This window comes from Mytilus trossulus, chromosome 5 (genome assembly GCF_036588685.1).
Source record: "Mytilus trossulus isolate FHL-02 chromosome 5, PNRI_Mtr1.1.1.hap1, whole genome shotgun sequence".
Taxonomy (NCBI): domain Eukaryota; kingdom Metazoa; phylum Mollusca; class Bivalvia; order Mytilida; family Mytilidae; genus Mytilus; species Mytilus trossulus.
Genome location: NC_086377.1, coordinates 9,955,205 through 9,981,659, shown reverse-complemented (window position 1 = coordinate 9,981,659; position 26,455 = coordinate 9,955,205). Strand labels below are relative to the sequence as shown.

The 26,455-nt window shown below is 31.8% G+C and overlaps 1 protein-coding gene across 1 annotated transcript; it reads right to left on the bottom strand.

The window, feature by feature from the left end:
• Positions 1-2,447: 2,447 nt before the first annotated feature.
• LOC134717580 (E3 ubiquitin-protein ligase TRIM71-like) lies at positions 2,448-19,826 on the bottom strand. The gene is made up of 10 exons (XM_063580073.1): positions 19,060-19,826; positions 18,252-18,308; positions 10,897-10,917; positions 9,891-9,893; positions 8,618-8,623; positions 7,999-8,065; positions 6,028-6,033; positions 5,512-5,514; positions 3,486-3,500; positions 2,448-2,570 (listed from the first exon to the last, which is right to left on the bottom strand). Exons 1-10 carry the CDS (start codon positions 19,824-19,826, stop codon positions 2,448-2,450), a joined length of 1,068 nt encoding a protein of 355 aa, XP_063436143.1.
• Positions 19,827-26,455: the final 6,629 nt, after the last annotated feature.

The following is a 26,455-nucleotide window of genomic DNA, read 5'->3' as shown; positions in this document are numbered from 1 at the left end:
CAAAGTATATTAAAACGTTTAAATACAGACAAATAATTTAAAAATGGTAAAAAGTTATACGTCCAGTTAGACATGATCAAGGTATGTGTATCAATATATATATCGTATGCCAAGGGTTTAGTTTAGTCTTGGATGGAAGTGTTTTAACTATCGCATCACCGTTACAAAATCGCATGACATATAATGTGACTGAACTGCCATACATCAGTGAACTTAGGGGAACCTCTATCCCATGTTAGGGGATGGTTGGGATGCCATTTACATGTTTAACCCCGTCACACTCTCTATGTATGTGCCTGTACCCAGTCAGTAGACTGTAATGCAGTGTTTGTCGTTTGTTGATGTGTTACATATTTGTTTTTCGTTCATGTTTTATATTTAAATAAGGCTGAAAGTTTTCTTGTTTGAATTGTGTTACATTTGTCATTTCGAGGCCTTTACTGGCTTACTATGAGTTACAGGCTTTGATCACTGTCAAGGTCGTACGGTGAACTATAGCGGTTAATTTCTGTATCATTTGCTCTCTTGTTGAGAGTTGTCTCATTGGCAATCATACAACATCTTCTTTGTTATTTTAGATAAGTGTATACTCTGAGCGACATTGATATATTAAAGATTTCCGTTCTAATATGTTCTGACTACAACTGGGCCACAAAATAACACAAAAGAAGTCAATTTGGATCATTTTGAGAAAATCGAATAGATGAGAGATTTTTCTGATGAATCAGTGAGGTTTAGCAAAAACAAAAACCCAACTGTTTAGAGACATTTTAATAACAAAGTATAAAAACGAAGGACACACGATATATTGCAAAACTCCCTTGTAAAGAAGATTTCCCAGAGTTGCTTAGTAGTCACGTGTTGCTAAAATTATATCAAACTCGCTATATAATCTAAATCGGTAGGTCACATTCATAGTGAAAAGGGAAGTGGATTGTTGTTATGACATAAGGAACATATCTGATATAATCTGTGAAACGGTTATTCCAAAACGGTCACCATGCTCGTGATGGCGTCCGTAAAATTAACGAAGGGATGATTTCAACTTCACTATTTAGAAATTTTGGTTTAATAGCTTCCTTGTGAGCAGCAACCCTCTATCTAGAAAACCATAATAGAAAATACAAACCCGGGAATTTAGTATCAATAGGGAGATACATACTCCGTATACAGGCGCTATGGCATGTTGCTATATAGATATGAAAAGTTCACAAATAGGGAAGGTAAAATATCTCTTTTGTTGTTAATATTGTTAACTGGCGGTTTGTTAAAAGCTATCATCAATTGTATCCAAATTAGATTACGAACCCGACCTATGCTCTGACAGAGAGACATACGAACAGCAGTTAAATATTTCCGACCGCAGTGTAATGCTGAGAGGGAAAACAAGAACGATATTTGATATATTTGATTTCGGAAGTGTACTTTGAAATAAATGTGCACCCATGCAGGGCTCACAAAATAATCTGCGAGAAACTGGGAAGCCCCGCACCATATAGTTAGACTTTGTGCCTCAACATGTTTTGAACGAAAATTGTTATAAACAACACTCCAATTACTTGTTATGTTTAACCATATCAAGCATATTCGGAGTCACAGAAATTGTTATTTTTTGTTGAGATTTTTGAAAATGAGCCTTTTCCAATAAATGGCGTTGCTTTGAAACTAATCATCATTATGATGCTACATACAAGATATAAAATCGTATTTAGAATAAACACGAAAACTTTGTCGAAGGTTTACTACCGAACAAAAAACGTACAAAATGCTTGAATGATGGATCTATAGACATAATAAAGCGGTTACAAGGCCTGTGTTTGATGTCTGTGAAGCAGAAAAATACATACATGGTATTAACAAGTTTTATAGTTTATTTCGTTTACCAATACAAGAATATCTACAATCACATTATCTAAAATATATTAGTTTTTTTCGCGGTTGAAATATACAATAATTTGAATCTACATAATACATAATCGGCATATACACACGAAGATATACATCGTGAGAGATAGAATTGTACATGTCAAATCCAAGTTCTGTATATTTTGAGTTATAACTTACAATTCCCCTGTGCATCTTTAATCGTTTCAAACTAAGTCGATGTAAAATAATATTTTTACATGCATACAAGTTTACATTCAGATTATTTGGAAACTTATTTGAAGAGTGAAACCGATTCAACAGAATTTCTTTTTGTAGCAACGGATAATAACGCATTAGAATGTGCTGTGTAATAACTGTATTCATCAGAGTGCAAGAGTTTTTAGTTAGTAGTATAATACCATTCCAAAGAACTGTGTGATGCAACACGTTTGTGGTCAAAACAGAATTGTAGCAACAAAGTCCATTCTTAAAAACAGTTGATTCACTTTTAAGCAAAAATTTCCCAAATACATTATTTGGATGTAATTGAAATCTTTGCATAAGTCACGATAAAAAAGCTTTTAAAAAAGAAAACAGTATACATGTGTCACAGTTGTTTCATTTGAAGGAAGTTCTTGGAATATTTCTGTTTCTAGCAAATGTTTAGTTCCTAATTGTCTCTTTACTGGACTCTGTTCATCAAACTGCAGAAATAAATATAATTGTTATTTTGAAATCATTAGAAACTTTTGTTCGTTTATTTGTTTAACTAAGCATTTATGCACGACTTAAATCAGCAGACACTTTGGATTGTGTTCGCTTTCAATTATCTTATTGAACAATTTTTGAGTCATACAAGTAAAAGCTTCCAATGTATTCAAACTTCAAAAAGAACTGCCTCTGTCACTAGTACTAGTTGAACTATAGACTAATGTCGGGTTCTATTGTCGGGTTGTTGTTTCTTTGGCACACTGCACATTTCCATTCTCAATTTTACTATTTTTCAACATAACACGACAGTTTTAAATTGTTTTTATTGTTCCGTTGCTTTACTCTTATACTTATTATAGTTCTGAGTTTCTCTCGGTTTTTGTTTATGATCCAGATTTGTTTAAGTTAAATCGATTTATGACTATCAAACAGCAGATACTACTGTTGCCTTTATTTAATGTGTACATCTAATATATTTAATGTAAGTGTTGAAGTATTTTGTGTTCGACAAGTATGTATTCAGTATGACAACGTACCAATGTTTTCAAATATAAACGATTTGTTACAGAGACAGACATAAGACTGAAATAGACAAAATAGTGTCTTATAAGAGACCCACTTGCAGAGTACAAGTTCTGTCATTCGTTTTCTCTTAAGAAAGAAACTAAAAGAGATTACTGCATCAAACTGCTGTTCTCTGCATATTCGTTGCGACCAATGTTGTAATTTGACTAACGATTACATAATCATTGTTGATCGAAAGTAGCAAACACATACACACGTGATAATCGTTTATAGGTCATATTAATTCTTTTAAAATCTCTTCATCTTTGCATGACTAATTCATGAAATGTACTATCAAGCAACAGAACAAATATACTGATCAAAGTTTTATCTGCAGTACTTACCCTCCACATGAACAGCTAAAATGAGAAAATATCATATTATATAGGATGAGTCTCTCGGACTTACCGATCGAACTTATCTGGGCGAGTTACACATTTAATTGACTTCACCTATTGTCATGTTTAGCTTACAATATGGTACTTTAGTGCCCATTTTTTAAAGCCATGGGGTAACCTAGTGTTGAAATGTGTACTACCACTAATATCATTACGTTTTTTCTTGAAAGCTTTTAAATTGGCAATATTTAATCACATCTTTTCTTTACTTTCTTGTTTCTTGATAAAGGATTTTTAATTAAGGCGTTATAAATACGATTATAGTATCCACGTATATTTGATTTCCAGTAATTTAAGTTATCTAAGTTATTCTCAGTAACATTGTTCCATATGTTGAAATTATATATCAACAGTCCAACATACTTTTTTCATTAATATCCAACATGTATATAAACAAATGCCTAAAACTATTTGTATAATAATCGGTTGGTAAAGTGACACTTATCAACAACAAAAAATCGAAAATTGATGGGTTGATATTGTCAATGTTATTATACTTGCATGGGTTGTACTATTTTAGAACCAAACAGTACCATTAATGTGTATACGTACACTATACACTAATAACACAAACTATATGATAAACTACGATTTGATTACTGTATAGATTTTTTCAGAAGTAATGTCATGGTATAGATTCCTGTATACAGAAGTCAAATATAGGTATATGAATGTGAGGTATGAGTCCCAATGATACAACTAATCATCTAAAGAACATTTTATGAAAGTAAATAATTATAGATCAAGTCACGGCCTTCAACAAGGAGCATTGGCTCACACCGAACAACAAGCTATAAAGGGCTCCAACATAACTAGTTCAAAACTATACAAACGGAAAAACAAACAGTCTAAGCTACATAAAAACGTATAGACTTATAGACAAATATTAAATATAATTATTGCATCATGTAAATATAACGGAATTTGACGAGACTGTTATTAAACAGAGAGGGTTAGCGCTATAGAACAAGGTTTAATCCACCATTTTCTACATTCAAAAATGCCTGTACCAAGTCAGGAATATGACAGTTCTTGTCTATTCGTTTTTGATGCGTTTTGTTATTTGATTTTGCCATGTGATTATGGACTTTCCGTATTGATTTTCCTCCGAGTTCAGTATTTTTGTGATTTTACTTTTTGTAAAGCTAAAGGCATGAATATACTTTCATAAGATACAATTAACAATTCCTTACAAGGAAATTACCGTCTTATATAATGTGAGGGGACTGAAAAGGAAAATATATTCTTTCAACCTGATTTCTGAATCACAAATACCTTCTGCCAAAGTTTTAAGAAAATCCTATGAAGGTTTGACAAATTATTTGATATGTAACAAACGTTAACCCTAGGCTCATATCTAACATCCTCGAGAAAAAGTTGTCCTAGTGTTGATTCAACAAGTTATGTGTATGTTCTCTATGGTCATTTAAATCTTCAAATATGTAAGTAATTACACATCATTGGCTTTCATCGTCTCTGCTGTCAGCGTTTCTCATGGAGACAATTGCCAATAAAATAACCCCGTTTTTTTACTGTTGTTTTGATATAAGAAGATGTGGTGCGAATGCCAATGAGACAACTCTCCATCCAGATAACAATTTAAAAAGTAAAAAAAAGTATATGTCAATGTACGGCCTTCATCACGGAGCTTTGGCTCACACCGAACAGCAAGCTATAAATCGCCCCAAAATAACTAGTGTAAAACCATTCAAACGGAAAAACCAACGGTCTATTAGTCTCTTTATACTTTTGCCATGGTGTTGCCAGTTTACATTTTACTTCTGATTTTGAATGTCTCTCTATTATCTTTAGCCTCTTTAATGGTGGAAAGTGCGTCTGAAATACATCATTTAAGTTGTGGTTTTATTGTTTTTCTTAACTATCTTACCAACACCATTACAACAAAAGCCTTATATCATGAATTGTCTATTTACGGTACGGAATACTTATCTGTTTTCTACTTAAAACTTACGAGCTGTAAAAGAATACAAAAACATAATTATTGATTACAGCATACAATTCTGCAATGATTTAACCAATTTTAATTGAGATACTTGAATAAGTTACAACTAACAAGTCCTAACTAGCAAATAACATTCTTTTATAATGTGAAGGGACTCGTCTTGTATCAGACATCATCTGTAATAACATAATCGATACTAATATTGTGTACCAGATGCGCATTTCGACAGTCAAAGTCTCTTCAGTGAGGATCGAGGCCAAAATGTTTGAAAATGCTAATTTAAGATATGAAGAGCTCTATGCGAAATAAAGAAAACATATAGCCAAAGTTTGGCAAGGGAATGTCTCTTTCATACGAATGTGTTTTGTTTCATCTATTTAATTGTGTCTTTAATTACTCGAACTTTTTTTTTAATATATTTTCCCATTTAAAACAGATATCAGAAACAATTTTCAATATCACATGCTCTTTTATTTTTCATTTTGTTTAAACTTAGCACAACATACTTATCTGGTTGGTACTTACAACAAGCTGAAAAAAAAGAAATATAAATTCAATTACAATCTGATGAGTATTTTGAGAGAACAACGAAAGGGGAAATACTCATCTAAAATCATCAGATACAATGTTTTACTTGGGCATATTAAGTTCAGCATTTTGTCTGGAAATGTTAATCATATTTATAAGATACTGTAGTTTCTAAATGTGGGAGCTATTACAAAAAAGTAAAAATATACAAATAAACAGCAAATTAAATGATGAAAATGAATATATTTCTCCCATAATAATTGTGAATGGATATTGAAACCTCAGGATTGATTATATATTTGGAAATTATAACAATCATGATAACAAAATACTTCTGTATGTTTTTTATTCTATGGTATCCAGTTATGTTAGAAAAAAAACAATACAAACGAGTTCTTACTTTTATCAATTACGTCTGTATTATATTAATTGGCGAGAGAAAAAAAAACTTAGAATTGGAATATTTACGATAAAACACTAACAACAAAGACTATCTGATAAGCAAAGTTTTGATAACTATCGATGATGAGTTTATTTATGGACTTATCAGATATTTCACATTGTATACAAAACGATACACAGTATTAATAAAGCCCAAGTTTCATAAAAATTAATGCAGGTTTAAAAATATTTCTAGTAAAACTAAATTATTTCAAAACCATCTATAAGAAAATAACTGAAAATGAAAATATCGTTAAAAAACCTGATTTCTGAATCATAAATATCTTCTGCCAAGGTTTATTAGAAAATCTTATGAAGGTTTGACAAATTATCTGATATGTAACAAACGTTAACCCTACACTCTGATCTAACATCCTCAAGAAAAAGTTGTCCTAGTGATAGTTCAACCAGTTTTGTGTATGTTCTCTATTTTCATTTAAAACTGTATTGGCTTTCATCGTCCCTAAAATTACCCTGTCTTTTTGGTTTTTTTTTAACTGTTGTTTGTCTCTTTATACTTTCGCCATGGTATTTGTTTTGTTTACATTTTACTAATATTTTTCAATGTCTCTATATGATCTTTCGCAATTTGCTTCTGAGATACAGCATTTAAGTGTTTTTCTGAACTATGTTACTACTACCATTGCATCAAAAACCTTACATTATAAATTGTCTATGTACATGTACGCTATACTTATCTGTTTTCTACTTAAAACTTTCAAGTGGTTAAAAAAACAAAATAATATAATTATAAATTACATCATGCAATTCTGCAATGAATTAACCAACTTTAATGGAATTAGTTGAATACGAAATAAAAATATAGAAAAAAAACCATTTTGTTAAATGACAGTTTCTTCTATTATACTCCTGATTGACTAATACAAAGGAGACAATTAGTTCTATGACAGGGCTGAGCAGGATATCATGTCTTTGAACGTCACTATCTGGTGAATACTTATCAAGAATCATTAATTTAAAGGACAATCATATATTTAATTTATATTAAGTAATGATGCCAAATAACTTCAACAGTTTTGGTTATTATATGTCATAAGTTTTACTCATTTTTGATTTTGTATTTTCAATGAAGGTGAATCTAGAAGACAGTAAATGACATCAGATTACGTTTTGTTTTGTACACTGTTGTTTATCTGTATGTCTCACTAGGATTTAGCCATGGCGGTGCAAGTTTATATCCGACCAATGCTGTTGAATCTCTCTTTGATATCTTTCGCCATTTTATTAGACGGAACGAGTCTCACATATATTATATTTATGGTATGTTTATTGTTTAACTTTACTACACTTATATTACTTTATGTAATGTAGATATATAGAAAACAACACAATCCTGATTGTTGTATTTTGTAATCATTTGATTGTATTTTTGTCGTTCTTGGTACAATTACGTAATGTATTTGAATGTCTCATGGTATCTTCTGATTCTTTTGTAGACACACCGCACGGCTATCATATATCATATTATAAGCAGGGTTATTGTTTAACTTCACACACTTGTATTACTCTCTTTATATAATGAACTACAGTATATTTAATTATATTTTTCTGTTTGTTACTTGACACTAACACGCTGAACAAAAATCAGTCAAATTAATCAGTATAGTGAACAGCAAATCTTTCAGGCAAAAGCAAAAATCGTTATTGGATTTAATTTAAAAAAGTAATGCAATAAAAGTACACCATTTCGAGACTATTGAGTGTTCTGTCAGATAATTCAAAAGTAAAGTCATTACTATGAGTTAGATTCTGTTTTCTTATCTTGCCTAATAGTTATGTTGATGATTTCAAATTTTAGAGCTATGCTCACGTCTACCATACATCATTTTAATGGTTTATCTAATGTTCACTATTACTTAACTAATTGGTACAGATATCTTTATATAATGACCTACATATATCTTTATACGCTATACTTATCTGTTTTCTACGTGACACCTACTTTTTTTCTCTCATTCGATATACGACTTTCGAACAGCGGTACTGAGAAAATTTCTCTCTTACAATGGTATGTTTATTGTTTAACTTTGCAACTTTTCTAACACCTTTATATACATGTTATCACATTTTAAAATGCATATTATATAAGTGTAAATTACTTATCTGTATGCTACTTGACACTTACATCGATCTGAAACAATCAAATAAATAACCATTAAATACAGCATACCATTTAGAAAAGAATTAAGTTATCTCCAATACAATTATTGGAATAAGTAGTAATGTGATAGGAGAACATTTGTAGATGACAGTTTGTTTTTGTCATATTTTTGAAAAGTATAGTCAATAAGATATAATGATGCCAGTTATTGCAATGTAAAAGTTGTGTGATTTGGCGCTTTGTACATTTATAATTTGTTAAGAAACCTAAAAAAAAAATGGACGTCAGGTCGATATAATCATATTGATGTGTGTTTTCCAAGGACATATACTTCAATTGAGAGACGAAAGATACCAAAGGGACAGTCAAACTCATAAATCTAAAACAAACTGACCACAGTTTTGGTAACTATACAGGTTTACACATTTCTGCTTTCAGCATTTCCAATGACGGTAAATGTATTAATCAGTGCATGAAATCACACAATTTGTTTGACGACTGTTGTTGGTGTTTTTGTAGGACTAGGATTTAGCCATGGCGGTGTCAGTTTATATTCGACCAATGCATTTGAATGTCTTTTTGGTATCGTTCGCCTCATTTGTAGACGACCCGCGAGTCTCACATATATCACGTTAATGACATGTGTATTGTTTTACTTTTATTACTGAATTAATCACACGTTATGTAATGAAGATGAAGATACATATAGAAAACAACGCAATCCTGATTGTTGTATTTTGTATTCATTTGCTTGTCTTTTTGTCGTTCTGGGTACTAAATTATAACGTTATGCGTTTAGATGTCTCTTGGTATCTTCCGCCTCTTTTGTAGACATAACGGGTGCTACCATACATCACAATCATGACATGTTTATTGTTTTACTTAACATCTTTGTATTACTCTCTTTGTATAATGAACTACAGTATATATAATTATACTTTTCTGATTGTTACTTGACAGTTACACGCTCAACAAAAACCAGTCAAAATAATCAATTTTTTTAACAGCAAATCATACAGTTAAAAACAAAAAATCGTCATTGGATTTAATTGAAAAAGTAATGCAATAAAAGTACAACATTTTGAGAATATCGAGTGTTCTGTCAGATAATTCAATAGTAAAGTCATTACTATGAGTTTAATTTGTTTTCTCATTTTTCCTCATAGTGATTGAGATTATTTCAAATTGTAAAGCTACCTAACTAATTTATATAAATATCTGTATACACCGACACAAACAAACAAACCAACATATACAATAATACGTTATACTTATCTGGTTTCTACTTGACACTTACAATCTGAAAATATCAAATAATTAATTATAAAAAAATTGATAAATAGACTAAATGTAATTGAACAAGTTATGCAGTAACATGGTGAGTGTGTGGTGCAAACCCTGCAATGTTTACGTGCTGTATAAATAGGAATGTGACAAATGAGCAAACATTCGACATGACACTTCTATATTTTTACTCAGTGTTTTGTCCGAGCAACACTTGATTTACCTATCCGATATGGTAACTAGATAGAAAAAACTTTTTTTAACCACAGTTCACATAAACTGGACACATAGTAAACGTCGCAGAGTGTCTTTATCAACGAAACAACATTATGCATTAATCTTTTTTTCATGAATTTTTAATTTGTAAAACCTGGTATTTATATATGTGCAATTAATCTCACAACACTAGTACATCAACATGATTGTTTTGTTTCTTTGTATCTCTATAGTATAAACAATGATTGTTTTTTTGTTGTTCTTGTTTCTTTTTATATTTCTAAGCCATGTGGTTCCCAGTTTATTATGGATATATAAGTTTGACTGTCACTCTGGTATCATTCGCCCCGTTGTTGGTACATGCATTCACTAATGTAGAAAATGATGGATTAAACTTTGTGTTATAACTAGCTGAACCTATTAATCGTATTACAGTATCATATGATTCGAATAAATTGACAACAATATGCACGGGTGAGCAAAATAAAAGACACAATGGCTTAAAATGGGACTTGTTTTCGATTACAGTATAATAGACGTCAAATGTTATTTTCTCGAAATATGTTTTAAACCTAATACAATGGGCATTCGAAAATCATAAAAACCAAAAACAACATACACCATAGCAAAAAAAATGAAAAAAAAGCCAAACAACACGTTTAATAAAAAAACAAAGAACACTTAGACCTAGCCATCGTCGTGATGCTCAAGTCACAATCTATTGTAAGCTTATTTTTTGAACAATTTGACGAATTGCGAATTTTTAATATTTGTCTTTTACAATAGACGTAGATCATACTTACTTATCAGTTCTCTCTTCCTTTCTGAAAGATGAAACATATCAATAATATCAGTTACACATTCTAAACAAAAATACTGATAGATAAGTTGCTGTTTATCTAGAAAACATTTCCGAAGCAGTACTAATAGTTTCTATAGATTTAGGTCAGTTTACTTTATTTTACCACCCATTGTTGAATTGTATTGTGAGATAAACATGTAAAATCGTTATGGATGAATATTACATTATCATGATAACATTGGCGGCATCAACCTTTCTGCATCTGACAATTAATGTTTCAAAAGTGATAATTGACTCAGCAAATAAAAGGGTCTGAAATTTAATGCCAACGTAAATCGTCTAAATTCACAAATTTTTGCTGCGTTTAGAGCTTTACGTCATCTACATTATGTCGCTTCAGCGTTTTTAAATATGAGAAACATACCCAACAAAAAAGGCAAATGTCGAGTAGTTTGTAAAAAATTTCAATGTTTAAATATTCTTTGTCGTTTATGGTGGATGATTTTGGTTAAGCTGTTCAATTTTTCTCTGGAAATTTCATCCAAACAAAACTGCAATATTGTACAAATGAGTATTGTATTGTTTGACCTTTCGACAATTGTCATCACACCATATATGTCTCACTCTAAGATTGACTACAAAGTAAAATTGAGAATGGAAATATAAATGTGTCAAAAAGACAACAACCCGACAAAAAAGAAGAGAACATGTAAGGCAACCTATGGGTTTTAAAGACAACGAGATAATCCTGCGCTGGCGTTAACTGGCCTCTTAACAAAACGTGTGTACTAACTTAGTTCCATTGATGGCAAACCAAACTGCAAAACACATACATTAACTGAAATTAAATTTGAACAGACAAACAAAGGCTAAGAGGCTCCCTAATTTGAACAGGTGCAAACATCTGTTCAATGTCGACACAACAAACACAGTTATCCAGACAGTGCCAATAACGACATCAGTAGTTTTTCCGCAGTTCAACGTCATAGATATTTTGAGAGAAAACGAATCCCGGTTACAAACCCAAAACTAAGAGTCCCACACCAATTATAAGAAGTCACAATGGAACAACAGAAACACTGAACTGCAATAAAAACAAATGGCAATGCAACATACATAGAACCAAATTATTTGAATACAACTTCAATATTCCTGACTTGAAACAGAACATTTTTATAACCATTGGTGTGTTGAAACTAGTTTTAAGTCTAAACAAACCTCACGCGCTTGACTCAGTTTAAAAGAGTCTGATGTCAGAAAAGGTAACTAAAAAAACCTATGCAAAATAGCAATGATGCGTATATCAACAAAGACAGTTACTGACATGCATGCGAGCTCTAGACCACATCTTAACTGATTAAAAATGGTCTTTTGTGGATAGTTGTCTCATTGGCAATCATACCACATCTTCTTTTTTAAATTCTCCATATTATGCAAATCATGCAAATCATGCATAATAACCGTGAATGATTTAGTATCAAACCACCAAATGCACCCTATGAGTGATTAAATATGAGTACCAAAATATGGCGTCTAGTATTATTATTATACATCCATTTACATCACTGTTGACGCAGTCGAACCTATGTTGCTCATTACCTTAATACATATGTGTAAATTATTTACAAGTCAACAGATATAATGCTGCTCTATATCACTCTTATTGGTTTGTTCATTAATGTTTCTTATTGATTTCTTAAATAGTGCAAACATCAGTTTGGCGTAAGCCAATTACAAATGACAGCAGTTGCATTTTTCGAGAAAAAAAAACATTTATAATGCACTTCATTGACACTTGGAAATCATACATTTGATACGCTAAATGATATAGATGTACAACTTTGTGTTATGTCCATAGAAACAATTAAAATGAACTTACCGACAATTGAAACATCTTAACAGGTATCTTCCTTGCTCCTTTGGTATCACATCCTGTTTGTAATCACTGTAACAAGCAACACTATTGATTGACTTAAAATTTACTCTAAGATGATATTAAAATCCAACAATCTATTACTAACTGATACACACATAAACAGTGCAAAAATATCAAAAAAGGTATTTGAAATATATACAATAGTCATAAACCAAATGAGCCAATCTCGAATGAATTGAACTGATAATCTATAAACAAATAAATCAACTTACACCTGGACAGAGATACATTTGTTTTACTAGAAAGATATATTTCTTTACTTCAGAGATGTTTTCTATGGTTCAGTGTAGAACAGAAGCTGTTTACCCACAAAGAGTATCACAGTTCACCATTTGTTGTCGTTACGTAGTATACGTAATGTTTGACAAGAACTTATAATTAAGTTCGACTTTTATTTAGCTGTAATGGTCGTATTGGTGTATGTCGTTCCTTTAAACAAAATTAGACGACATCAACCAAAACAGTATATTCAGTTTGAGGTCATATATATTTTATCTTTCCAATCCTTATAGAATTATTTCTGATTGCATACGCTTTTTCCTCTATTTCCCCGTCTTTCCTACAGACACTTACAAACTGAATGAAATGACGAACTATTTTAATTTAACCATTCATAAAACAGCATATGTGTAATCTCGTTTCAACTTGTTGAAGAAATATATACGATTACTCAAATCATTTTGTAATGTCTGATAGTTCTCAATTATACCATACTATCGAAACCTCTTGTACTGTTTTCTTATGCATTTCGGAAATGTGACTTATAAAATCATTCACCCCGTCAACAAAATTCGATTGTGAAAGTGACTACTGAATTCGTTAATTTCTGTATCAGCAGTCGATTGTGAATAGGGTAAATGTGACTGCTGAAATCTTTTACCCCTTCATTGTGAATGTGAATGCTGGCGTGGTTGAACTGTTTATTGACAGTCGATTGCGAATAACTTTGTGAATCGATAATAATTTTTATGGTAAAAAGAGGTGACAATATCACAAAAAGTGCGATGACAGAAGTGTAAAAAGTCGTCTAGATCGCGAGTTTAATCTCCCAAATAAAACACGGCTAAAAATTGTCTTAACTTAAAGACAAATATGTCTTTTTTAATTTTTGCCCTGTCGTCAAAATTTCGTACGGTCACATTTTTCTAAAAAGTCGTTTTAATGATTAGTAGTATATTTGAGAGTTTCAACCACCTTTTTCAAAATAAAAAAAATGTGTATGTTTGCTTACATTTAATTGAAATAGTTTTTCCTGGAGCTATTTTTATATGTCAAAGTATTCTATTCAGTATTTTATTTTCTTCTAATCTATGAAATTTGCGAAGTTTAGGCTATCTAAAATCGAGGTAATTTTAATTGCAAATTCAGACACAAACTTTAGTTTCTTCTTCATAGTAGTAATAAACATTAACCCATAATATTTTAAGCATATACTATTTCATAAAACTAGTAAGTGATAACAATTTCGGAACCAAAATATCAAAGAAACCTTACGAAATCAATGAAAAAAGAATGGAGTAAAAAACTTCAATTTCAACATTGAACTCAATCACTTGCCTTCCGTCACATATTGTGTATTAGTCAATAATTTGATCTCAACTGAAATATGAAATTACTACCTTCTTTGCTTTATATTCACATGTTTTCAATTGAAGTGCACTGATATATGCCACATACTTTGTTTGTATATGTTTGTATTCTATAATTTCTTCTTATAAAACATCAAAAAAGACTTATTGTAAAATCAAAATAATTAACGGATAGTTTCAGTAAATATTCCGTGATATGTTAAGTTCGTTCCAACTTGCTCCATTATAAGTCTAAAATAAAGACAAAAGTCGTTAAATTTTATGCAGTGCTTAATATGCCAAAAATTATTTAACCAGTATAAGAAAGTCGATTTTGAATCTGCAAAAAAAAAGAAAAAAAGATTGGATGAGGTGAACATCAAGGTGTTGCATGCGGAAGCTGTTAATTCAAAGAACTCTGTGCATGAAGTTTATAGTTGTTCATGTTAGAAAAGTTACACAAGTAAATATATTTGTTCCCCCTTTTAGAGTGAGGAAGCTTCCATCTGTCATTTAATGACGACATAAAATTATCGGACTGCTGTCCCTCAGTTTCAGGTATTTGTACGCGTTCTAGAATGCAGTCGCTCAACTGGAGCGCTTGTATATTTTGCTGCAACAAAACATTTTAGTAAGATCAAAAAACAACTCAAGTTTGAATCAGATGAGCGTATCAAGAATGTTTTATTCGTGTCAGATAAAGTTAAAGTTGAGAACAGTTTCCCGTCCATCTTTTTAACTTCAAGCACTACGGTCATTACGGTTGCATTACAAAATATTTGCTAAAAACGAAAAAAAACAAAAACAAATCGAAACCCGTAGAAGCAGTTATTTCGGATCACTATACTGCTTTTACTAATTTCAGTTTGGCTATTGAGAACGATTCAATGGTCATTCCTCATGACACCGTTACTTGATAAATATAGATCTTTTCTTCCGGCTGATTCTTATTTAAAATATTCTACTTGTAAAATGCTGTCTAATCTCATTAATTTCTATAGAAATTCAGTTATCAAACATCTTTAAGGCAACTATAACATATTTTTTAGTAGCAAAATAACTATTTGAGATGCCATATCAACTGCTAGTCAATTGAAAACTGACCTCAAAATCTCAATGACAACTGTAATAGATATAAATAACGGACATATATTTCATTCCGCTGCAAGTATACTTCGAAAAGACTTCGAAACTCTACAGAAGAATACCCAACTTCGGATGAATTGTCTTTTCCATCTTCAATTCAGTCAATGCCTTCGTATTTATTGCAATTTATTTTATGCTTACTCGATGAAACTGCATTCAGCTAAGACTTTTCTCTGGAAATGGCACCATAACAATTGCGTAAATGTATACTATAACGTTACGCGCGATGTTCGTACCTTATTGGAAATTCGGTGTAGTTGGCAAGATGCAAGTCCAATTATATAATTTTGTGATATCATATCCATTGCTATTGTACGTATTTTAAAAAATAAAGAATTTTAAAATAAAAACGAAAAAAATAATCGCTGAAACTATGTTTTTTGCTGCATGCGACAAGCTTCACCTTTAAAAAAAACGACGATTTTAAGGCTGTCCCGCGTAACATAATTCATTTATTGTAACCACTAAACTATCATTTTCGTCAAAACGTTTTTTCCATTATTAAACAGAATGTTTCCTTCAGTCTTTTATGCACTTTTTATGATGTTATGATGACGTCATTGAAAAACCCGCGTTCCATATAACAAGAGCAAATCTGTCCCACGGGGAAAAAAATGGGATTCCAGATTTAAGAATCCCAAAACTTTTATCTAAAATGATAAAAGTTTAGTATTTGCATTTACTACATCAATGTTAATTTGCTTAATTTTATGAATTTAAAGACAAATATCCTGAAAAATGATATATAGTAATTTATGAGCGATTTTTCAAAGGCTTACAAAGTTGTCGCACCGCCATTTTTTGGCGTAAAAACGAACTCAACTCAAATGTACGTCAATTGTTTGCTTATCAGTGCTCTTATAATGGTAGTACCCTGTCGGTACTTGTTAAGAAAAACTCAAAATAATGTGTTTGCTTTGACCAGAACCTTATATGTGCAGAACTGTGGCCATGAGTGAAATTGGTAGAAATATTAAAACATGTCTTGGGACGGCTGATCAAAATACAGATGATGGAGATAACGGTGGATTTGGTATAAAGCTTGTTGCACTGGTACAAAATGTACCCACAGTCCCTTCCTCGAGGTTAGGGGAGTGTTGGAGCGACTTTAAAAAAGTTAAATCCCGCCACATTTTATGTGTTTTACAAGTCACGCGACGGTTATGCAGTGTTTGATGTTTGTTTCTATATACTATATTTGTTTGTTTCTTTTTTATTTTGTATATTAATCAGGCCGTTATATTTTTCTTTTTGTTTTTATTTATTCATTTCAGGAATCGAAGACTATGCCGTATGAATTTTACTCATAGTTGAAGCCCGTACAGGACCTTTATTTGTTTATTTATGTCTCATTTGGTCTTATTTTAAGAGTTGTTTTATTTGCAAGCATATTAAATGTCTTTTTTATATGGAATACTTTTGAAGTTTGTGGTACGTTGCAAAGGGAAAAAGAGGGGATATAGGTACAAAACCTATACTGTAATAGATATTAACCAGAGTAGAAAACACAACAACAGATACTACTATGGAAGCAGTAATAATTGTGAAAAACGAGTAGTCGATAAAAAAAACCTGAAGTATCCGCAAATTCAATTTGAGGTAATATTTGACTGTAGAGTTCTATTGCTTTGGTTTGATACCTCACCCAACATGATAGTTTAAAAAATAATTTTAAAGTACTGTTCTGCATGACACTTAATTTTTACCTGAAACTGAAAACTTTCATAAGGTTAAGGTGCTCTAAACATTTTATAGGTTAAAAACTTGATTTATGAAGTTTTGTTTATAAAACATCGTTTTAGTTTTTTTTTATTCTCAATGATTAAGGTTTATGTATACATTTAATAACAAACATTACTAAAGCCAAAAACAGTATCATTTGTGTTTAGATAGAGTTTAGAAAAAAGAAAAAATGTCAAAATTGAAACCCTCCCGAATTTTCACAGCTTTTTACATATGACCTTTGACCTTAATTAATAAAAAAATGTGACCATATCAAGTCCTGACGACAGGCATATTATTATAGTACGCGATTTCCTCTTTCCAATGATATATTATATAGATGTGTGGTCGGTGGGGAGATTAGATTAAAATAAAATCTGCTTTCAGTCACCGCATTAAAAGAGCTCATTTCTATAGGAGAAAAGATATGACATACAAAGACTATTTACAAAAAAAAAACTACACTTAACAAAACGGTATGGCTTTGTTATGTTGTTGTAAAACAGTATTTCGTCTTTTGATTATACGTGCCTCAATAGTCCAGATAAGTGTGATGAATGTCTTTTATGTTTTGGTTATATCGTAGAAGTTTAAAGAGGTTCTAAATATTTCAACTAAACAAGCAGGCACATTTCAACGAACATTAAATGCAACAAATCTAAACAGTATTGAAAATAATTTATGCTTGTATTATGCGTTTGCATATCTTAAGACGATTTATTTACTCAAATGCAATCGTGCTCGAGTCAGTGTGTAAAACGTACGTAAAGAGGAGAGACATTATAATTGATTTATCGAAAATAAAAATAAACGGTAAACTGAGGTACACAATATATAATACAAACTTACTCAGAACCCTTGCAACGTCAAATGGTGAGGTATGCAAGAAGATAATGTGTAATTCACTTAAACGTTTGATAACAAGTTTACATTGTCCAATACGTCACTTTAAAAACTGTATAATATACAAATGTATTTCCCTACCTCTTTGGTGAAGGCAATTCTCTTTCTCTGTTCATTGGTTGTTGTGTACGCATTTCACTGATAAAAGAAGAACTGAAATTTTTACATTTTTTCTCAAAATGTTCTGTCAAGTGTCAGGAGTATGACAGTTGTTAACACATAGTCATTTTCTTTTTATGTTGGTGTTTTTTTTGTTGCAGTACAGTGTTAATGTTGTTATGTTGCTTTCCACTTGTAATAAATGTGTTTTTTCCTCACTTTTGTTCGGATTTTTTTCCAGTTTAATCGATATATTACTAGTGTAAAGCGGTATACTTCTATTGTCTTTGTTTGTGTTATAATATTGCATAAACTGCATACAATTAGAATAACATATTAAAATAACGAGGAAAACAGTTATATCTGTACTAGTTTGAAAGCAAGTATCTTTGCATTTCTACATAAGTTTACGTATTGTCGAGATTTGTAAATGTCCATGTAGCAATACAACTTAGGATGTACACTGCCATATAATACAAATTAAAATATACACTGTCATATAATACCACTTAAAATGTACACTGCCATAGACCCCGCATTTATCTACTGGAGCACAATGTGAATCCATAATATTAAACATTTTATACATTTGTAATGAAAACATATTTGTATTTCATGAATTATCTCTTCTTCGTTTTTGATATCATATCCCGACATAAGTTGATATTTAAAAAAACAACATAATTGTGATTTTGAAAAATACGTGTCTCATTAAGATGCTATGGGTATATTAAAGCATGTATTACAAATACAAAACATGCAAAATGCTCGTTATTTTTAGTAAAATTACCTGATTATGCAGTTACCAAACAGCTGTTTAATGTCGTTATCTGTTGCGGACTTAGCAGTATAATGTATCCTAGGAAATACAGGTGTAGGCTTTACCTTCAGCTTTGTGATGTCGTCTGTAAGCTTCTGTAATGACTGCAACAATTTTCCATCGTTTCGTGTCTTGTTTAGTTCTTGTTTCTTCTTGTCTAAGTCGCGTCCTGCCTTCAAATCCATTTGAGTTTTTTCCAATAGCTTTGTTAATTTGTCTCTTTCCTTCCGTGATTGATCCTTGACCGATGCAATCTTCTCTGAGATACATTTATCAACCATGATATTTATCTTTGTACCTTCTTCTTTAATAGCTTTGACTATTCCTTCCACCTTCACATCAAATGCCTTCAGACCTTCTTCTAGCAGTTTCATGTTTTGGGTTGCCTCATGTACCTTACTGTGCAGGTCTGTTGTATTCTTCTCCTTCAGCTGTGATATCCTGTCGAGAAGTTTGGAAAAGGCATGCCCTAAGTGACTGCCGGTGACACAACTGCTACAAACCGCTACGTTACAGGTATTACATACAAAGCTTACGTCTTCATTGTGGTCTTTACATTTTGATTTACCTTCCGGTATAACATCAGAGGAAGACTGAAACTGGTGGTGTTTTGTCACTCTCTGCCGTTTATGGAAGCCTTTACAATTGTCACAAAAGTTCTGTTCACACTCTACGCAGTAATGAGATCCAGAAGCACTTACACAAATCTCACACGTTTTAGAAGCTGCCTGAGCCATGTTGTCAATAACTCATTACAAGTTACTTTACATATGTACGGCAAATAACCAATGACAACAATTTACTACACTATACACAATTGTCGGCTAATTATGTATGACGCATCTTTAAAATAGAACTAGTAAAACAATCATATTTTTTATACAAAACTATGGTGTGGTTGAACAGCTTTCCGATTAGGTTGAGTACTTACTAATGTTACTTACATTTAGTTTTTATTTAGACGTGTTATAATAATCGCTTATCATTATGTACATTACAATTAGAATGAAAAAAATATAATCTTACTGTAAATGCAGAAATTGTCATTTCATATTAAATTTCGTTTATATTGTGAATAAGAATTATCCACCAAATTAAAATATGATTGTTTATTTACCAAATCTGAACTTAAAATACGTAAATATTGACATGTTTTTATTAGAGAAAATCATATTGACAACATATAAATGATGAACATCAATGCATACAAAGAAAATCTTAGGTATAAGCTCAAAAATATCAAACTGTAAAAACGTATTATTTTAGTCAGATGATAATTCTTATCTTTTGTTTGTACAGGAATAAATTACGATCAAGTAATTATAACTTGCTAAATATAGCTAGACATATCTGGACGTCTTTCAATAAAAGTGTTAATATTTGACCCAAAAAAAATGGAAAATCAACTTGTCAAAAACTTTGTTCCAGAGTTATTTTGAATACTGAAAAAGAGCAATCTTAAACAGTTAAACACTCTTTAAAATGAAATTTTTTTCATAATTTATGCACTGTTTCGTAGGGAACATGTGTACACTATGGAACTGATTCTAAACGCAAATCTTATTGCATTTTGATGTCTTTTATATACATTCCAGTTTGTTTTACCTTATATACTAGAACGATGAACGATTACCTTTTTTCTGAATTGAAGAACTATTTTTTATCGATAAATATTAGACAGTACTTCACATATGAAGGTAAATACCATGTTACGTAGTAGACATTTTGATGAGTTTCAATGTACATGATAGTATGTGCGATACGGACCAATACATAAGTCAACTTGCGTCGAAAAGTTGTTATGTGCAATTCAGAGATATTTGGTTAAAACAGTCACATTTGCGATTTTCAATATGCTCGAAAAAGTGTTCCAGGAGACTGTAAAACTTATTACTATATCCCATGCATAATTAGTATGGGGAAGACAGTATATTAGAAATTTGTCCGAGATCAGTACAATAAACAGCCAGGCAACTGACTTCCAAAACACTAGTTTTAATCTTATACATGATCTTCTATGTTTATAATTTATTGCCTTGTCTCATTTGACGCGATTCAGATTAAGATGTTCTACAGTTTTAATTTTTCTTTTTTTATCAAAATAAAATGTATCAACAGAAATTTATGGTGGATAGGACTATAATATCAGGAGTTACCTAATATTAAATTTATAAAGACGTCGATGCAGTGTATACAAAGTAATCTTACTTTGGTTAACCATACTTTCAGATCTGAATTGTATTATAACAAGACAAATATTTATAATTTTATATATTGCATACATGTAATAATTTGCAAAATAATGGTTACGGCATTTATTTTATTTTGACACTTTAAGATACAGGTTCATCAGTTTACCGGTTAGTAACCACTCATATTTTGGTTTTAATCTTTATATGTTCTTTAAGTTCTAGAGAAGTTCATGTAAGTTGACAGAATGCAAAATTGATGAAAAAGAGCGACTTAAGTAATTCTTCATACAATCATTTGATATCATTTGAGTTCAAATCAATTTCAAATGGGATCGATATCGCGAGCTTATTACTATAATCCTTTTTCGTGAATATTTAATCGCATGCTCTTATACTTAACGAATGAACAACTCTCAGGTATTAAACGGGGTTGTGTATTTGGTAGGAGAATAAATAACATAAATGAAATACATTGTCAGCAAAAAGTAATGAACTTTTGAAAAATCATATAACAAAACCAATATGACAATGACAACTAATTCAACTGTTTAAATCATACAAAACATAAATCGTTACGCCATGATAGTTTAACTGTATACAACGTCGGATACATTTCACCATTAGGTGAAATAAAACACCGCACTCTTCAAATAATGTGGTCTATTGAAATAGCAAAATGTAAACCATTTAAACACAAAGAAAATATTAAGTATACAAATCTATATTTTAACAAGTATATAAAATGTCCAGGTACATTTCGAACACATGCAATACTTTGTAAAACAGCTAGAACTTGTTGTCATTTTCTTAAATAATTATATTCACTTCTCATCCCATTTAAAGGGTAAATCACACTAATTAATTAATTATGTGGTTGCATTTAACTGTCTCTTGTTATTAAATACAATAATCAAATCACACTATCAATCAGAAGAAATGCTTTGAAACTAAATAAATAAGTTATGTATACTTTTATTGACGAAGTCACGATATGTCTTGTGGTCACGTCAACGATAATCGGAGAAAGTACCATGACCTGATACATCACACGTTCAAAACATATTATTATTAAACAAACACCTGTAAATAAAGACAAAGATTGTATGCACATGGTAAATAATTATACGTCTAATTAGACAATTGCAAAGTATATGTATTAATATATATCGTATTATAAAAGTTAAGTTTGGACTTGAATGTCATATGTTTATTTGTATGTGTCAACGTGTCAGATTAGAAATTAAATAAACACAGACAACATAAGATTGATTTCCCCGAGGGTATCACAAGCCCAGTAGTAAGCACTTTTTGTGCTGACATGAATTGTCATTGATATTTTTTATAATTATAAATTTACTGCTTACAAATTTTTGAATTTTTTGAAATACTAGATCTTTTCTACCTCAGGCATAGATTTCCTGAGCTGTATTTGGCAAAAGTTTAGAAATTTTGGTCCTCAATGCTCTTCAACTTCGTACTTTATTTGGCCTTTTTATTTTTTTTTTGGATTTGAGCGTCACTGATGAGTCTTTTGTAGACGAAACGCGCGTCTGGCTTAAATAAATTTATTCCTGGTATCTATGATGAGTTTATTTAGAATATACATTGTGCACACCTTGCTATTTTGTAAGATGAACACAAATCGGTAATACTTTTTGTGTTTCATGTATTTATCCTTATATATATATAACATGTATAAAAAAGATACGCCTTGCTTTCATATTCAAAATAAATGTATTTTGAATGGTTTCAAATGAGATAATATTGCATTTTAGATAAAAAAAAAAAACGTTGGCGTAAGCAATTATATGTTAACGTAAATCCTACAACAATAAACAATACCATACAATACCACAGAACTTATTATTAAAAACACAATGTTACCGGAGGGTAACTATGAGTAATTTATTGTAACGAAATATCTGGCTTGATGATTTACCATGTATACATGAAATGTGTGATTTGGAGTGATACACTTCAACTGTACAACGTATAACATCATGTTTACATTATTGCAATAGAGAGCTGCATTGTGTGCAAAACTATCATTATCCGTCGGCCCTAATCTAATAGCAATATCAAAAACTCAAACACATAAAAAAAAAAAAAGATACTGAACTCCGAGGAAAAATCAAACGACAAAATAAAAAGTCCAAAAGCATCGAGCGAATGGGTAACCACGAATGGATAACACCTGTCATTATTCTGACTTAGTATAGGCATATGCAGAGAATTTTGGATTAAATAACCTTATTTTGTCTAGCTCCTTAATAATTCTACCGGGTTGCAGTTTGGATGCTTGAACCCCAACTGTTTGTTCGCACTGCGCTGGCAATGCCGTGTTACCATTTGCTCATATATATACTCTTGAGGGAAGTTTCTTAAGCCCGTTCATCAGGGAAGTTTCTTAAGCCGGTTCGTCAGGGACAGCACATGACCAGCCCAGTCCTCAAGGGACTACCAAGGGGCTTACCGGATATTGTTAAATTAGACCCTGGAATCTTATTGATCAAACCACTTGTTCAGTTTTTCAACGTGCTCTCTGTAAATACCATCGCTATCTCTTTCCGTAATGAGAGCATATTAGTCACTTGCCTTCCCTTTAATGCACCAACTCCTATGATATTTGCCCTCTTGCAGGCCCCACTTGAAAACCTTCCCAAACCTTGAATACTTTGTGAAAAGATCTTGCAAGCTGCCCTTCTTTAAATTATTTCCAAGTGACCACCCACGACTGTAAGTCACCTTCGCACTTTCCGTAGGCTAATTATCATTATATGCCACTGAGCATACCTGTTGTCCAAAGATTGGGACGCCAGCGTCTACTCTTGAAATTCACACTACATGATTAGGGCTGCTAGAGTTTGCCTTGCGTCGTTACACCTATGGGTTTGTTACTTTAGGGTTTAAACTGTCCCCTAAATCTGTTGACCGGTTGGTTACATGGTGATGACATGTATTATTGTTTGCGTGAACAATAGGTTGACCCCTTGAATATGTAGGTGTGTCCCCCTTGGGTCGGGGAACTCTTGTGCCATGCACTGTTTCTGCTTGGGCAATGTGCCTTATTCCCGGTAGTAAAATGTTGTGGTGGCTCCCCTCTTTTTGCAGTAGCTGTTCCTTGTCGCCTCTGTTCCAATTGTCTGAAGTATTAAACATGTAGCTCTGGCCTCCACAGGATATAGGCTATAATCATGGATGATAAAGCTCATTCGGTTGGGCACCCCCCAATCCTCAAGACTTTGCGTCAGGTGCCATCATACAGTCTCTAAAACAGACTGATTATGCGTGTGGGATGGAGTTCCTGCTGAGTCAAACATTTCGTTTTTGGGGTGTTTTCTCCAATTAGCATTAATTATTGGTTGATGTCTACCTTGGGCCTAAGGGTGCGGCCTAATATCTTAACCTTCCCACTTGTAACGAAAGTCAAGTCTATATATCAAGGGGTCATTGTAAGTCTGGGATGGAATATTGTGGCTTTATCAACCTACGTGACAAGGCGCTTACTCTCCCTATTATTCATTACTTGTTTTCCAGTCTTTATACCTATACATGAGTGCTGGAGCAACCCCTTGAAACTGCAGGTGTTAATGTTTACACGTGTATAATGTGTAGAACACTGAAATTGATTACTTACAAAAAGAATAAACAACAAATTAATCACTAAATAAGATATTTTTTAATAGCTCAAACTATTCCGGTAACCGGTCTTTCTGGTCTGCGGTTATCGGCCGAAGCAAACAAAACGTAAACATAGTTTACTGGTAACCTGTATTTTCTGGTTGAAGTCCAACTTGAGGTTTAGCAAGTTACAAACAGACATAAGGGATTGGCAAACAACCAGAGTTTTTATTACTTCTGATTTGTTTGTGGAAACCAGCCCCTTCTACGTCTGCGGTAACCGAAAGAACATACAGAAGAGAAATTTAAAAATTTGATATTGTCATTTATATCTTTGCTTTTTCTTAAACCTTGGGACGCCATTTAGGAAAATAATGGTTCAGTCAACCCCCCCCCCCCCCTCGAACCCCCTAAAAAACCCGGTTGTTTTGAATCCTTTATTAAAGGTGAAGGAATCAACTTTATTAGAAACACCTCTGATCCTGACAGCATTAGTTAAAAATAAACGTATATATACACAGCAAAAAATGCATACCCGTTTTTCATGCGTAAAACAGGCGTTTTACGTATGTTTTGAAACGTACGTAAAACGCATATTGAGGACCACGCATGTAAAACACCCGTTTGAAACGTATGAATTACGTATGTTAAACGCACGTAATACGTGTGGGAGCGAAAACATGCGTTAAATTATGACGTATTACGCCTGTTTTACGGGTAAACGCATGTTAAACCCCTGTTAAATTTTAGCAAATCATGCGTTTTACGTATTTTTTTTTTGTCCTCACCACCTGTTTTACGTATGTTTTTCTTTATGTCCTTAACACCCGTTTTAAGTATGTTTTTTTTCGTCTTCCAACATGTGTTTCACGTAGGGTTTTTTTTCTTCTCCGCAACAACTATTTATACATGTTTTTGTTGTCTTCAAAACTTGTTTTACATGGGTTTTTTTCCCCACAGCACCCATAATATATCATGTATGTTCTTGGTTGTTGTTTTTTTTTGTCATCTACACCAGTTAAATAAAAGTTTATTTTTGTATTGTGTAACACATCATCTGTTTAACATTTTTTGTTGGCCAAAACATTCAAAAAAATTTCAAATACAATTTGATTTTTTGGAGGTTTTTTTCTGGTTGGTATAAATGGATAAACCATAGATATTTGTCTTTTCTTACTTAAACACTAACAATTTGATTCTTTTACATATCTTCATGTAAGTATATAAATCAACGAGTATATCATGGTAGTATTTAATTACAACATTTAAATATGATGGTGTTGTCTGTCCTTTTCAACCTTTGCCTCCCTTCCAGAACTGTTTTTGGCAAGGCATACCTTTACTGTGCGCAATCTTACAATTAGAATTGAAGCACAATATTTTATGACAGCCTATACCAATGATCTACATCCATGAAAAAAACCTTTTGAGAAAGATTATCAATTACCATTTAGAATGGACTATTTGCCTTATTAAAACATGTTAAAGATATCTTTTGGTGTTTATGCTGATTTTATTAATGTATACACAATATCTCTTTTTTATATTTATGT

Coding starts and splice junctions, on each gene's coding strand:
- LOC134717580 (XM_063580073.1), bottom strand. CDS start 19,826: ATGGCTCAGGCAGCTTCTAAAACGTGTGAGATTTGTGTAAGTGCTTCT. Junction 18,309..19,059: donor TTTGGTAACTGCATAATCAG/GTAATTTTACTA, acceptor TTCTTTTATCAG/TGAAATGCGTACACAACAAC. Junction 10,918..18,251: donor GAATTGCCTTCACCAAAGAG/GTAGGGAAATAC, acceptor TTCATCTTTCAG/AAAGGAAGAGAGAACTGATA.